General features: G+C 35.9%; 1 protein-coding gene across 3 annotated transcripts in view; it reads right to left on the reverse strand.

The window, feature by feature from the left end:
* EFCAB7 (EF-hand calcium binding domain 7) overlaps positions 1-16,839 on the reverse strand; it is a 50,535-nt gene that overhangs the window by 9,453 nt on the left and 24,243 nt on the right. For 2 of the 3 annotated variants that reach the window (XM_024764748.1, XM_024764747.1), the window contains exons 8-11: positions 14,486-14,595; positions 12,011-12,168; positions 11,004-11,137; positions 8,538-8,686 (exon numbers count right to left, since the gene is read on the reverse strand). In XM_024764748.1, coding sequence (XP_024620516.1) covers positions 8,538-8,686; positions 11,004-11,137; positions 12,011-12,168; positions 14,486-14,595 — 551 coding nt within the window. The remainder of the gene's footprint in view (positions 1-8,537; positions 8,687-11,003; positions 11,138-12,010; positions 12,169-14,485; positions 14,596-16,839) is intronic. The other variant, XM_024764749.1, reaches the window with a different exon arrangement.

Here is a 16,839-nt window from a genome sequence, read left to right on the forward strand (position 1 = left end):
ATATTCTTTTCTGTTATAGTTTATTATAAGATATTGAATAGAATTCTTTGTTCTATACAGTAGGACCTTGCTGTTTATCTATTTTATATGCAGTGGTTTATCTATTTTATATATATAGTAGTTTGCTAATCCCAAACTCCTAATAATTTATCCCTACCCCCCTTTCCCCTTTGGTAACCATAAGTTTTTGTTCTATGTCTGTGAATCTGTTTCTGTTTTGTAAATAAGTTCATTTGCATCATATTTTAGATTCCACATATAAGTGATATCATATAATATTTGTCTTTCTCTGTCTGACTTACTACACTTACTATGATAATCTATAGGTCCATCCACGTTGCTGCAAATGGCATTATTTCATTCTTTTTTATGGCTGAGTAGCATTCCATTGTGTGTGTGTGTGTGTGTGTGTGTGTGTGTATTCCATTGTGTGTATGTATGTATATACCACATCTTCTTCATTCATTCCTCTGTTGATGGATTTTTAGGTTTGCTTCCATGTCTTCGCTATTATAAACAGCACTGCTATGAACACTGGGGTGCATGTATTTTTTTGAATTAGAGTTTTCTCTGGATATGTGGCCAGGAGCACGATTGCTGGATCATATGGTAACTCTATTTTTAGTTTTTTAAGGAACCTCCACACTGTTCTCCATAGTGTATGCACCAATTTACATTCCCACCAATAGTGTAGGAGGGTCCCTTTTCTCCACACACTCTCCAGTGTTTATTATTTGCAGACTTTCTGATGATGGCCATTCTGACCAGTGTGAGGTAGTACCTCATTGTAGTTTTGATTTGCATTTCTCTAATAATTAGTGATGTGGAGCATCTTTTCATGTGTGTGTTGGCCATCTATATGTCTTCTTTGGAGAAATGTCTATTTCTTTTTTAGGTCTATTTTTTAGGCCTTTTCTATTTTTTAGGTCTCCTGTTTTTTGATTGCATTGCTTTTTTTTTTTTTTTTTTGATACTGAGCTATATGAGCTGTTTGATATTTTGGAGATTAATCCCTTGTTGGTCACATCATTTGAAAATGTTTTATCCCAGTCCATAGGTTGTCTTTTCACTTTGTTTATGGCTTCCTTTGCTGTGCATAGCTTTTAAGTTTAATTATGTCCCATTTATTAATTTTTGCTTTTGTCTCCATTACTCTAAGAGACGAATCAAAAAAAAATTGCTTCAATTTATGTCAAAGACTGTTCTGCCTATGTTTTCCTCTAGGAGTTTTATGGTGTCATGTCTTATATTTAAGTCTTTAAGCCATTTTGAGTTTATTTTTGTGTATGGTGTGAGGGAGTGTTCTAACTTCACTGATTTACATGCAGCTGTCCAGCTTTCCCAACACCACTTGCTGAAGAGATTGTCTTTTCTCCATTGTATATCCTTGTCTCCTTTGTCAAAGATTAATAGTCTGTAGGTGTGTTTGTTTATTTCTGGGCTTTCTATTCTGTTCCATTGATCCATATGTCTATTTCTGTGCCAACACCATACTCTTTTGATTACTGTACCCTTGTAGTATTGTCAGAAGTCTGGGAGGATTATGCTTCCAGCTTTGTTTTTTCCTCAGGATTGTTTTGGCAATTCTGGGTCTTTTGTGATTCCATATAAATTTTAGGGTTATTTGTTCTATTTCTGTGAAAAATGTCATGAAAGGGATCTCATTAAGTCTACAGATTGCTTTGGGAAGTATGGCCATTTAAACAATATTAATTCTTCCAATCCAAGAGCATGGAATATCTTTCCATTTCTTTGAATCATCTTCAGTTTCCTTTACCAATGTTTTATAGTTCTCAGCATATAAGTCTTTTACCTCCTTGGTCAGGTTTATTGCTAAGTATTTAATTATTTGATGTGATTTTAAAAGGGATTTTTTTTCACTTTCCTTTTTTATATTTCATTGTCAGTGTAAAGAAATGCAACAGATTTCTGTATGTTAATCTTGTATCCTGATACCTTGCTGAATTTGTTATCAATTCTAGTAGTTTTTGCGTGGAGTCTTTAGGATTTTCTACATATAGTATCATGTCATCTACATATAATGACAATATTACCTCTTCCCTTCCAATTTGGATACATTTTATTTCATTTTCTTGTCTGATTGCTGTGGCTAGGACTTCCAATACTATGCTGAAGAGAAGTGGTAAGAGTGGGCATCCTTGTCTTGTTCCAGATTTTAGTGGGAAGGCTTTCAGCTTTTATCATTGAATATTATGTTGGCTGTGGGTTTGTCATAAATAGCTTTTACAATGTTGAGATATGTTCCCTCTAACCACATTTTGGTAAGAGTTTTTTTTATCATGAATGGATGTTGAATTTTATCAAATGCTTTTTCTGCATCTATTGTAATGATCATGTGCTTTGTCTTTGCTTTTGTTGATGTGGTGTACCACATTGATTGATTTGCGTATGTTGAACCATCCCTGTCACCCTGGGATGAATATATTTGATCACAGTGTATGATCTTTTTTATGTGTTGTTAGAATTTTTGCCTCTATATTCATCAAAGATATTGGCCTGTAATTTTCTTTCTTGGTAGTGTCTGGTTTTGGTATCAGGGTGATGGTGGCTTCATAGAATGACTTTGGGAGTATCCCTTCCTCTTCAACTTTTTGGAAGAGTTTGAGAAGGTTTGGTATAAGTTCTTCTTTGTATGTTTGGTAGAATTCCCCAGTGAAGCCATTGATTCTGGACTTCCGTTTGCAGGGAGTTTTTTTTTTTTTTTTTATAGATTCTATTTCACTTCTAGTGATTGGTCTGTTCAAATTACCTATTTCTTTTTGATTCAGTTTTGGTGGGCTTTATGCTTCTAAAAACTTGTCCATTTCTTCTTGGTTGTCCAATTTGTTGGCAAATAATTGTTCATAGTATACTCTTATGGTTTTTTGTATTTCTGCAGTATCAGCTGTTATTTCTCCTTTTTCATTTATTTTGTTTATTTGGGTCCTCTCTCTTTTCTTCTTGGTTAGCCTGGCCAGAGGTTTGTTGATTTTGCTTACCCTTGCAAAAAGCCAGCTCTTCGTTTTATTGATTTTTCCTAATGTGTTTTATCTCTATTTTATTTATTTACTCTCTGATCTTTATTATTTCCTTCCTTGTGTTGACCTTAATTTTTGTTTGTTCTTCTTTTTCTAAGAAGGTGGTAGGTGGTAGGTTAAGTTGTTTATTTAATTCATTGTTGACCCATTGGTTTTTCAGTAGCATGTTGTTTAGTCTCCATGTAATCATTTTTTTCTCATTTCTCTTTCTGTGGTTGATTTCTAGTTTCATGCCATTGTGGTCAGAATAGATGCTTGAAATAATTTCTGTCCTCTTAAATTTGCTGAGATTTGTGTCCTAGTATACGGTCTATCCTAAAGAATGTTCCATATGCACTTGAAAAGAATGTATATTCTGTTTTTTGGATGTAATGTCCTGAAAATAGCAATTAAGTCTAACTGATCTATTATATCATTTAGGATCTCTGTTGCCTTATTGATTTTCTGTCTGGATGATCTGTCCATTGATGTCAGTGGGGTGTTAAAGTCTTCTACAATTATTGTATTCCCATCAATTTCTCCCTTTATGTCTGTTAGTATTTGTTTTATGTATTTAGGTGCTCCTATGTTGGGTGCATATATGTTAATGGGTGTTATGTCCTCTTCTTGTATTGATCCTTTTATCATTATATAGTGTCCTTCTTTATCTTTCTTTATGGCCTTTATTTTACAGTCTATTTCGTCTGAATATTGCTATCTACCCCTGCTTTCTTGTCATTTCAGTTTGCATGAAATATCTTTTTCCATCCCCTCACTTTCAATCTGTGTGCGTACTTCACCCTAAAGTGGGTCTCTTGTAGGCAGCATATTGTAGGCTCTTGTTTTATTATCCAACCTGCCACTCTATGTCTTTTGACTGGTGCATTTAGTCCATTGACATTTAAGGTAATTATTGATAGATATGCATTTACTGCCATTTTAAACCTTGTTTTCCAGATTTTCAATTTCTTCTTTGTTCCTTTCTTTCTCTTTTTGCTTTTCCTTTGGTGGTTTGATGGTTTTCTTTTGTGTTATGCTTGAGTTCTTTTGTTTTTGTTTTTTGTGAATCTATTATATGTTTTTTGATTTGTGGTTACCCTGTTTTTCAAGTATGTTAACCCATTAGTATATCTACTTGCTTTAGACTGGTAGTCATATAGGCTCAAACACATTCTTAAAAAAAAACCCTAAATTTTCTTACTCCTCTCCGCCACATTTTATTTTGATGTCCTCTTTTTCATATTCATGTTTATGCTTTTGCTGTTCATTGTAGTTATCATTGCTTTCACAAAGAAACTGTTTTTCTGTGTAATGCCTGATTTGACTGTGATTTTCTCTTTCCTATAGATTCTTGTTTCTTTTCTATTTAGAGAAGACCATTCAATATTTCTTTTAGGATAGGTTTAGTATTGCTGTATTCTTTTAGTTTTTGCTTATCTGAAACATTCAGTATCTCTCCTTCTATTCTAAATGATAATTTTTCTGGGTAGAGTATCCTTGGTTGCAGGTTTTTCCCTTTCAGGACTTGGAATATGTCTTGGCACTCCCTTCTGGCCTGCAATGTTTCTGTAGAGAAATCAGCCTTATGGGGCCTCCCTTGTAACTAACTGTGTTTTTATCTTGCTGTTTTTAGAATCCGCTCTTTATCTTTGAGGTTTGCCATTTTAATTATATAGTATGTCTTGATATAGTTCTGTTTGGGCTCATCCCGTTTGGGACCCTCTGTGCTTCCTGTACCTGGATATGTTTCTTTCTTTAGGTTTGGGAAGTTTTCAGCCAAAATTTCCTCAAATACATTTTCAATCTCTTTTTCTCTTTCTTTTTCTCCTGGGATCCCTATTATGCATAGAATGGCTTGCTTTATATTATCCTATAGGTCTCATATATTGCTTTCTTTCTTTCTTTTTCTTTTTTTTTTTTTTTTTTTTTTTTTTTTTTTTTTTTTTTGCTGTTTAGCTTTCTGTCTGCTGTTCTGGTTGGGTGATTTCCATTATTCTGTCTTCCAGATAATTTATTCGTTCTTCTGCATTACTTAGTTTGCTATTTGCTGCCTTTACCTTGGCTTTCATCTCAGCAAGTGAGTTTTCTAATTTTAATTGGCTCCTCTTTTATAGTTTCTAGTTCCTTGTTACAGTGATCTGCATTTCTATCAATAGGCTTTCTTAATTCCTTCAGTGTTTGTTGTTGCTTTGTTTTGTTTATTTTGGCTGCACCATGAGGCTTGCAGGATCTCAGTTCCCCAACCAGGGACTGAACCCAGGCCGTGGCAGTGAAAGTGCTGAATCCTAACTGCTAGACCACCAGGGAACTCCCCCTTCAGTGCTGTTATTACCTCCTCTTTGAACTTGGGATCTAGTAGACTGGAGAGGTCTGTTTCATTGTTTGTCCTTTCAGGGACTTTCTCTTGTTCTTTTCATTGGGAGTCGTTCCTCTGATTCTTCATTCTACTTATACTTCTCTGACTCTGAATTTAGGAGAAACAGGTATCTACTGTGGTCATGAAGGGCTGTTTTTATGTGGGAGCATTCCTGTGTAGCCTACATGAGTCTAATAGTTTTGGTGCGAGGGCTGTTTTTAGTATGGATGCCTGCCACATTTTTCCTCAGTGTGTGCTGGCTGTTATCCCCTTGATAGGGGGTGTGATTGGACTTGTGGTGACCAGTGCCTTTACTGGATGTTGAGCAGGGCCTCCTCTTTGCTCTGTGGCTGTCATAGCCCTGTCAGGGTCAAGGTCTGCTCTTCAGTTGTTGAAGTAGAAGTCCCCAGATCCATTTCTGAGCTGTGGTGTGGGGTAGGTGGGGTTGAAGTATCTCTGCTGGGAGAGCCACTGAGTATTCCTCTGTGGGAGCTGTCCACAAGGTAGTGTGCTCTGGTGTCGTGTGTCAGTTGTTGTGTGCTCACAAAGTACACTGTTGTTGGCACTGCCCTCTGCCCCACCTCAGCCATGGGATTGCAGGCAATCAACCCGTATGTCCCTCAGGTACTGTGTTCATAGGCACCAGGACCCACAGTAGTCACATATAGTCGTGCCTCTGAACCCACTGTGGGGACTAGGGAATCAGCGCAGACCCTGGCCCTGCCTTTGCATGTGTGTGCCTGCAAAGCCCACAGCTGCTAACTCCAGACCTGCCCCAGCCATGGGAGCACCAGTAATCCTCACAGATGTCCCACAGGTGCTGAGCTTACAAAGGTGCTGGCAGCATACATCCACCAAAGTTGCAAAGCCTCTGGACAAGGCTCAGATTTCAGCCCGGCTTCTGAAGTCGAGCAGCCCCTGGAGATTGGCTCAGATTTCAGCTCTGCCTCTGCATGTGGGCAACTGCAGCTTGGTGCTCCCAGAGCTCATGGAGCTGGAGCTGCGCCTGCTGTGAGGTCACTGAAGAATGAGGCTGCTAGTGTAGGGCCCTGCCCTTCCCTTTGCATGCATTAACAACGGGGCTTCTATGGCGGACCTAGGCTTCATCCCGTGCACACCCCCATTTGTGGCCCAGGCCACACTCCAGCCCCTTTGGGCTGTCTCCATGCAGCCAACCCCAGTCCCCTCCCCAGGTCTGTCCGCTGAAGCCCGAGTTTCAGCACCCAGTCACTGTGCACACCAATAGATGCGCATCTCAGGCTGGAGTGTTCAGCAAGGTGGCCAGGACCATCTGTGCTGTTCTCTTTCTGCTCTGCCTGCTGCAAGCCTATTGCTGCACTCTGAGCCTCTGAATCTCCCTTTCTGTCCCGGCTGATCTCCCAGCTGGTGAAGGGGGTTCCCAGGGTGAGGGAACCTTTTCTCTTTCACAACTCCCTCCCAGGGGTACAGGTCCCATCCTGATTCCTTTTTATATTTTCTTTCATCCTACCCAGTTACGTGGTGATCTTTCGTGGTTGTATGAGATCTGCCAGTGTCCAGTAGGTATTCTGTGAGAATTGCCCACGTGTAAATGTATTTTTGATGTATTTGTGGGAGGAGGTGAGATCCACATCCTTCTATTCTGCCATCTTGATCTCTCTCCCCAGAAACTTGTTTTAAAACTGTTCAGTTGATCTGCAACAACTCACTTCAATAAACACACTTTTGTAAGTCAGCCAGTGTTGGCTCCTCACTTTTGAAAGTCAAGTAATCACAGACAGACTCATGTAAATAAATATACCACTGAGTGCCAACCAGTCAACAGTCTCACCTGAGTAACCATGCTTCCCCAAAACACTTTATAAATAAGATGAACATTCTGCTTTGCATAGAGAAACTACACCTGACCAGATAGCTCTCCCTTGTAGTAAGCAATCAATTCATTTTTGTCTTTTTATTCCAGCTACTGAGTGGTGGTCTCATCATCCTTTGACATTTTCACTGTATAAATTATTTTTTTTAACCTTTGGAACATTCAGTGATATGAATATATTACCTATTCAATAAAAAAATAAAATTTAAATAAAAAGATCTTTGTCTCAGAAATCCTTCTTGCCTATGACTTCAGAAGTCAACGACATCAGCAAATGTTATAAAATGTCTTAATTTGCTCTTAACTAATTCCTTTGTTAAGTGAAAGCATGTGTAGCAGACACAATATTATTCACAGATCAGATGCTGATTTTGCACCATGCTTAAAAATGTGAGATTCACTAAATGTTAGGTTAAAGTAGGATGTAAAAAGTTACTGGAACTATTCACCTCTTATTAATAGAAATGGCAAAAAAAATTACAGAGAACTTCTCAGAAAACAAATTTATGAGGAATGTTAAATGATGTCAAAACTAGGAACTAAACCAAAGACTCAATACACCCAAAACTTAAAATTTGTTGGTGGTAGTGTTACCCTCTGAGGTTGATTTATTTATAGAAAGGACAGATACTATTTTTAATTTATAAACAAATGTATTGTTATCTAATTGTGTGGTCTAAAACTATTAAATCCTTTATTCTAAACTTTATTAAAGGACACAAAAAGATACAATTTAAGAAATAGGCCTAATTTTTATTATTCCTCTGGTTTATTGTGAGTCTTATTCAACTTTTATACCTTATCATGTTAATAAATAATAATAATGATAGCTAATACATACACAGTGCTTTCTATGAGCCAAGTGCTGTTCCAAGTGTTTTACAAATATTAACCCAAGGAGTACCTCTGTAAAAAGATCAGAATTCCAGTTCTCATCCAGACATATTCTCCTTATTATATGAGAGCCTTTATTCTATTAGGACAAAGAGTCTCTGAATAGAAATGAAATTTTAGCAACTCAAATAACCATCGCCAATTAAGAAATATAATTTTTTATATTACCAATCTTTTTCCTGCACATCATATGCTCAAACTCCTGTTGTTCCTGAATTACTTAAATGTTGGCAGTAACTAAATTTCAGGTAAGAACTTGTATAAACTAGCAGAAACATACTGTTGTACCCAGGATTCATTCACGTATTGAAGTTCAAGGATTTTAGAGCCCAATTCAAAAGTCCTGTGTCAGGAAAATGCTCATGGGGTAAAATATTATGTACATTAAACCCACTGAAAAACTTCAAGATTGTTTTACCTCTGTCAGTTCCAGAGCTTTATTGTAGCCCATTGAGTGCAGAGTTACCCAAAGGTCACGAGGATCTCCTTCTCCATCATAGGCTTCCATTAGATTCAGATTCATAAAGCCCTGTCTTGTTAGTTCATTCTTCTTTGTATCGAAGTTCTCTGTCAAAACAACCAGAAGTTTCTTTCTTACATAATTTAAAAATTCATACACTTACTAAAATGTCTATTATATATTAGTATTCACAAATGTTTATTTTAAAGGAGGCCTTAGGAATCTGTGAGCACTACAAAAGTGAAATAAGAATTACTCAAAACATGTTTGAGACATACTGTTCTAATTTTCCACAATAAGCACTGTCACAGTGCATGATTTAGTTTTTCAACAAGATCTGAAGTCAAAAATATATTCCAAAATTAGAGGAAACTTTAATTTTTCTGGGTAAATTCCAACCTGTCTGCTTATCTAAAGTATATACTGACATATATTTCAAAAATTAGTATATGTGCTGCCAAATCCAGCGGTGTATTTCAAAAATTAAAATGCTTCTTATATATTTGCCACTTAAACCCAAATGAATTTGATGTAATACCCCCCAAACTACTGGTGTTTCAAAAGGGAAATGTGGATGGTGCCAGGTTTAAGGAGACTGCTATATTCTAAACTGCTTTAATTTTAACTGAATTGTCCACTGGTCCCTAAAAAACTGTTAGATAATGGGGAACACTTTGGAGTCCACGAATGTCCCAGACAAATCTAAGTACCCATTTTAACATTGTTTATAAGCATAAATTCATGAAGAAATATCTAGATATATATAATTCCTGACTGTTTCTATAATATAGACAATAAACAGCTACTCATTTTAGATTACATTCTGTTAATTGTCCTACAACAAAGAAAGATCTTATTTTCCAACTCCCATCTGTAATATACCCAAGGAAAATGGGTACTCTTATTTGAGATATCTCTTTTGTACACATTACTGTGAGAAAAGAGGCAGAGACATAACTGCTTAAAACTGGTTGACTGATTAATACTTTAAAATGTTCAGAGTTTGGAAAGTGACTCATAACTTTTGTAAGGAAAAAAAGTAAATGTAGATTAAATTAGATCATAGAAAGACATGGTAGCCACTAAAATGGAAGCTGGAGCTACTAAGTAGAAAAGCAAGATAAAAAAATTAATATTTGATATATAATACAAAGAAATTATTACTTTCAAGAAAAATGTACCTAGATACTATGCTATAGAGACTATCAATAATCTACTTTTAAAACTTAAAATGATCAATTCTCCATTAAGTTTTTAAAGTTTATTAATACCCAACTTCAAGACTTACATTAAAGCTACAGTAATCAAGACAGTGTGGTACTGGTGACAGATGAGACAAACAGATCAGTGGAATAGAGAACTCAGAAAATACTCATACAAATATATTCAACTGATATATGACAAGGGAACAAAGAGAATCAAAATATTATATCATTAAAGTTACAGGATGATTACATCCTCCTAAAAATAATACTCTATTATGTGTGTTATCAATCTTGTTAATTGAAGTTTACTATTATAAATCAATATACATTTCTTGTTACTGATTACAGTATATAAACTGTCAGTTAAAAAGAGATGTATTTTTAAAAACCTTTATATTAATAATATTTCTACCTTACTTGCTGTTTAGATAAACAGACTTATCAGACTCCCCTCTGGCTCACTGACTGCCAAGCTTAGACCATTTCAAGAACCAGAGGATTAGGACACATTAATACCCCAGTGACAGCAACATGTGAGTTAATCTCTCTCCTGACTGCATTCTAGCCTCCTCAACTTCTTGTTCTGTGATCTATAGTTGGCTGTGGCTTTCTGGCTTTCCCCTTTGACCTTTTAGTCCTTGGCTTAAATATACAAGCTCTAGCCTCTTCCCAGACTCCTCGCAAGTGACAACTGACTTCGCCTCGCTCTCAGTATTTTTCTTTGCCTATCTTAGCATTTTTGGCTTTTATACGTCCATCGATGGACTTTCTTAATTCAACTCAAATACAAAAAACAAAAGAATTCTTAAGATATATAAACGACTTCCTGGAAACCTCTTAATTTTTAGTAAAACTCTAGCCTATTAGCTCTTTGCTGCCCTCTCCTGGGCGCAGTTTGGGTCTCTCAACCATTTCAGTCCCTTTGCTATCAGAGGTAAGACAAACTTTTTTACATTCTAAGCTCCAAAGAACATAGAAATTATGATTAATTAATTCACATTTTCTTTTAACTTGAGTACTACACCAACTACTAATTTAAGGAAAATAAATGTTTAATTTTTTATGGTCTACAAACAATGCTACTACTTTTAAACTGTCCCAATTGCTATAATATTCCATGGAGAAATTTGACATTTCACTTCTTAAGGATGAAAGGGTGTGTGTATGTATATATATATATATGTTTTACATAACCATTAAGAAAAAGAAAAGTGCTTACCTCTGCAGACAGCCCAAGCATCTTCATCACATTTCTCACCACTTGTTCTCAGTTCAAAAAAATTATATTCTTCAAGGCTGAGAAGACCATTTCCATCTAAATCAATCACTTCAAATATATCTGATAAAGTTGACCTAAAATTACAAAAAATAGCAAATTATTTGTCTCTAAGGCAACTAGACTGAAAAAGGTTTCTATGAGGATAACTTTCAAAAGGAAGTAATATAAAGGCATTAAACAATATTTGTAATGATCTTATCTACTAAACAGAAACAGATTCACAGACACAGAGAACAGACTTATGGTTGTCAAGGGGGAGGGAGAGTGGGGGAGGGTTGGATTGGGAGTTTGGGACTAGCAGATGCAAACTATTATATATAGAATGGATAAACAACAAGGTCCTATTGTATAGCACAGGGAACCATATTCAATATCCTATAATAAACCATAATGCAAAAGAATAAAATAAAAAACAATATTTGTGAATGATAAAATTAATGTATCCAAATATATATGTTACTCAGTCTAGTATTACATGACATAAACAAGTTTCCAAAGCAACCCCAGCATGTCAACATGTAGTAGGAACTCAAAGAGAAGTTCCCTTCTTCTTTTCTCCTTTGTCCATCTACTTTCTTCTTCCTCTCTACCTGCAGCCAGATCTTACTGTGTACATGTATGGTATGGGAGAACTACCCTATTTGGATTTCATATTTGATAGCTATCTAAGTCAATAGTGCAACTAGCAGGACTTATTTCTAGTGGATGAGAAATCAGTAGATACGCAACTAAAGTTGACTTGCCAAATGTATGGAACCCAGAAATGAATGGCAATCCCAGACCTATGAGTAGAAGGTCACTTTCAGATGCCTAGTGGATGAGTTGAGCTATTGATTAGAATGTGGGGTTGGGATTTGCAGCTAGCCAAAGGAAAGGATGGAAGACAGGCTACTGATATATATCCAGTCTAGATGTTATAGCTCTTAACTTTAATAAACAAAACTTACCTAAATTCCTTTGTGAGAAATAATTCCCCTGTTTCATCTCTATATACAAGTTGGGCTTCTTCTGTTATTGGTTTTATTTCTTTCTTTAGCCTGCAGCCAGTTGTGGAAGGAATTAACCAGTAAATTCCAGGTCCTAGTTCACCAGTCCACCCAAACATCTTTTCCAAAAGAATTTTAAAAACAAACAAACAAACAACCACCATGAGTCTTAATGACTTTTAATCTTTCTTATGAAAGGGAAGCATTAGAAACAGTTTCTTTTTATACCAATATTCACCAATTCTATTATGGTTCTATCAATGTTTTATAGGCTTCAAAATCTTTTTGTTAATGGTAAGGCTAATAATATTAGATGTAGTACTTTATATATTTTAAAAACAAATGCCTAAAGCTGTAACAGGTTAGAAGTTATATAACTTCTAAATCTTCCCAATAATCTTCAAAGATGTTTTTTATGCAAATATTTCAACAGGAAGCAAAGAGAAAAATCTTAGAGGAATTTTTCTGGGTTATAGTTGCCTAATTTGATTCAAATATAAACATATGATTTGTAATTCAGATTGCTATGACACAACATAAAAATTAAATATATTTTAAGAGTTCACTATTTGTATGAATTAGCCATATTTGTAAAAATACAATTATGTGGACAAAAGCACTGGAATTTTACTACTATTTATGTAATATGGACTATAAAACAAGAAGGCAGAGTCCCAGATAAACCTACCTTATACAAAATTCTTTTCCATCACAGGATATTTATAATGCGTGCCAAGACATTTGTATAGGAACACATTTTATTCTCCTGTTCTATAAGAAAAAGCAAAATGGCATCCCTCTATGAACCTTCTAGGTGCTTTCTGGAGCCCAATGCCTTCCTATAAAACCTAGGGATTGTCTCTGTCAAATATATTAAACCTAAGCATTTCCTAGTCATGTATAATATCTAAGCAAGTAGCCATTTGCCCTTCAGCACGGAATAACCCTAGGGAATTCTGTCTGGTATTGTGTCTAAAACTCCTTTCCAATCCCAGGTTTACTTTAGGTCATCCTGGGGACTCATATACAAAACAAAGTTGCTCATCCAAATTCTGGGTTCGGCCCTATTTCTACCCTCACAAGTCAGAGGAACCATCATCCTAAAGTGACCATGTCCTATTTTGATAAGAGAAGGAATCCAATAAAAGTGAGGGCCATTTTGAAAACTAAAGATTGACCAAACCCATCTTTTGGAAATCATAATCTTTTAGATTGGCCAGATGTTGACTGATATCCAGGAATGAAAAGTAGTTCTTGCTGTTTCCTAATATATATTATCCCTTGAACCTCCCTTATCTCTACATATAAACTTGAACTGCCACAGTGGTTGGCAAATGGAAAGTCTTTCATGGGCACAAAACTCCTCTTAAAGAAAATAATTGTGAAACTAAAACTAAACATCCTTTGTAAATATGACATATTAAAGATAAACAGAGGCCTATAGGAAAGAGGTAAATAGAAACTCATTCAAATTTTATTATAGGCTTGCTATGTACTAACATTTTTATACATGTAATCTCGTAAGAAAGTAATTTTAAGCAAAACAAAGTGGGAAAGCTATTGTTTTAGACAATGCTTTATCTTGAATTTAACTTTGTAGTCAGTTTTGAAGAACAGTTTAATCAAAACATTAACTGCTGTCATTTTATTTGTTTCTTGCCTATAACTATTCTTGTCTGTTGGAAGCCAACAATAAAGACTTTTATATAACATTCCATCAGGGAAATGTTTGTCTGTCGTTGGGCCTATATAAAGATTAAATATGATATTGCAGTAAGCCCTTGAATAGTATTATTCCTGTTATTGTGTAGCAGATATATTTTGTAGTCCTCATAAAACAAATAGCCACATTTATGTATCTGCCTCACATATTTGGCCTCTGAGTAAATATATAATTAGAAAAGATCAGAACAACCCCATGGGCAACATATAAAATCATTTGAAAGCATTTCTTCAGATCAATCTATTTTTGGACCCTATGAGTCAAGCCTGAGGATAGTAATCTTGAAGTTTTTCTTTTTTGCAATAGTAGTATAAGTAAGACAAACATCTAGAGGAACTTTTTCAAAGCCTTGAATTTCTTGTATTTAGGGGAAAAAAATCCACTGGCATCAATCATTTTTATTGAGTATAACAAAAAAAATATTCATATGTGGGGTATCAGGGCATTAGAAAAGAGGAAAGTGAAGTACAATGTCACACTTATAAGTTATGAAGCCAAAATGGCCAATCAATCCTCAGTTTTTAAATCTCAGCAAATAAGAAAAAGTCCTTCACAATTAATAAAACATATGTAATATGAATAGTGATTACTGTATATACCTTAATTGGAAGGGAAGATAAAAAGTTTTAAAATATATAAAAAAATGATTATTTTCCTCAAACTTGAGGTCATACTATATTTTTAACTAAACATTAGAAAATAAATATGTATACCTCTCTATTTCGTAGTTCAGTAAAACACATGAGCTGTAGATTTGCTTGACTCTCATTTTCCTTAAGAATATACAGGGCAGTATCAACTGATAACCAAGGGGATGGTTTTCCTATAAACAAAAAAACCCAAACATCTTAAAATAAGCAATCACTACTTACTCTTTCCTATTTAAAAAAGTAGTGGTTTCTTTCCCATTTGGATTTCTTTTTGAGAAATACACATCCATTTTTATAAACATCATAGCATTTGCAATAAGGCATATACCTATACACAATGAAATTGTTAGAAACATTCTCTATATACACACTTTCTAAAAATCATAACTTTTCTTAAACTCATCAGAAAGCTAAGGTTGCAAGGTAACCATGTAGGCTGAAATCCAAGGACAAACAAACCCTTTCAAGAAGAGAGAAGATGCAAGCACTGGCTTACCTGTAAAGGAGCACAGGAGGAAGAGATGTTAGACATCATCTATATGCTGTTAACTCCAAAATTTGTATCTCCTGCTAGGACCTTTCCTCTGAACATTAGACCCATATACCCAACTGCCTATTTGACATTTCCACTTGGATTTCTATGTCTAAAACTGGCTTTCCCAAACATCTGAAAAAAAAAAAAAAAACTGTCCATCTATACTCTTTTCTATCTCAGATAAGAGTAACTCATTCCTTCCAGTTGCTAAAACCCCAAATCCTGGAATCATCTTTAACTTTCCCCTTCTCTCACATATCATAACGAAGCCTCAGGAAATGTTATGGTTTGACCTTCAAAATATATCCAGAATCTCTATTTCTTATACCCTCTACACCCCAGTTCAAAGCAACACCAGTCCCCTCTTAGAATTCTGCAATAGAGTCCTAGCTGGACCCCTTGCTTTCTGTACCTTCAATCTGTTTTCAATACAGCAACCTGACTGCTCTTGTTAAAATATGTCAGATTATGTTCCATCTCTATTTAAAAATCCTCTAATACAGTTGAAAGTTGGAAGAATGTTGCTTCCACCCTAACAATGAGAAAAAATGCATGAAATACAAAATTATAACATTTCTTGAACCTGTCAGAGCTGAGGTCACAGGACAACCAAGCAGCCTGAAATCCAAGGAAAGACAGACCCCTCCAAGGAGAGATGAGATGCAAGCACTGGCTTATTGGTGGTGGCGCACAGGAGAACGAGATGTCAGGTGTATAAGTGGAAAAAAAGAGAGAGCAGAAGAGATAAAGATGGAAAATTATCTGAAAGTAATGAGACAACAAGCCATAAATCTAAGAAACTCAGAGAGCCGTTAGTAGGATAAATCTAAGAAACTCAGAGAGCCGTTAGTAGGATAAATACCAAAAAGATAAACACAAACAAACAAACAACCAAAAAACCTCCCCAAAACTCAAAAACAGCATCAACAACAACAACAAAAAACCCCAAAACACCAAGACACATATTCAAACTACTGAAAATCAAAGATGAAGAGTAAATCTTGATGGCAGCCTCCTAAGGGTTCCTCTTTTCTCTCAGAGTAAAAGTCCAAGTTCTCATTATGGCAAAAAACAAAACAAAACTCTACCTGATTTTTGTCCTTGTTTCTCCCTGTCTTCAGCCCCTACACTCTCTCCTTACTTACTTCAATATACCAACTCTAGCCACCTTGTTGTTCTTCTAACACCAAGCACACTCTCACCTCAGAGCCTCTGAACAGAGGATTCCCTCTACCTGTCACTTCCTCCACTCTTCACCCATCCCCTTCCACCAGCCTACATCCACAAAACTTACTCCCTTGCCTCCTATGGAAGACAGCAAAAATGGCCATCCCTCTCTGTATCCACAACCCCTTGCAATGTGACTTTGTAGCTCTTCCATCAAGATATCAAATTTATTTCTCCACCTTGTAAATCTGTACTTGCCTTTTGACTTGCTGTGCACAACAGAATGTAACAGAAGTAATGTGCTGGTTCTGAGCCCAGGCCTTTGGTGCTTCTGCTTTCTCTCTTAGAGTCCTGTTATACCATAAGAACAAGTCCAGGCTAACTTACTAGAGGGTAAGAGACTATAAAAGGCTGAGTCAAGTTGTCTCAGCTGAAACCCATACAAAGGAAAGGGCCCAGCCAAGATAAGTTAAAGCCAGCCACCAGCTAACCTGCAGCTGATCAAAGATGCATGAGTAAGCCCTATAGAGAAAAGCCAAGCCCAGCTCAGACCAAAAGAACTGCTCATAAGCAAACAAACGTTTAATTGTTTAAGCCACTGAGTTTTGGGGTAGTTTGTTACACAGCAGTTGATAATTAATACACCTCTTTCAAAATCTGCTCAAATGTCAACCTCTAATGAAGCATACACTAATACTCCCTTTCAATGGCAACT

The sequence above is a fragment of the Neophocaena asiaeorientalis genome, unplaced genomic scaffold (genome assembly GCF_003031525.2).
Source record: "Neophocaena asiaeorientalis asiaeorientalis breed wild unplaced genomic scaffold, Neophocaena_asiaeorientalis_V1.1 scaffold135, whole genome shotgun sequence".
In the NCBI taxonomy this organism is placed as follows: Eukaryota; Metazoa; Chordata; class Mammalia; order Artiodactyla; family Phocoenidae; genus Neophocaena; species Neophocaena asiaeorientalis.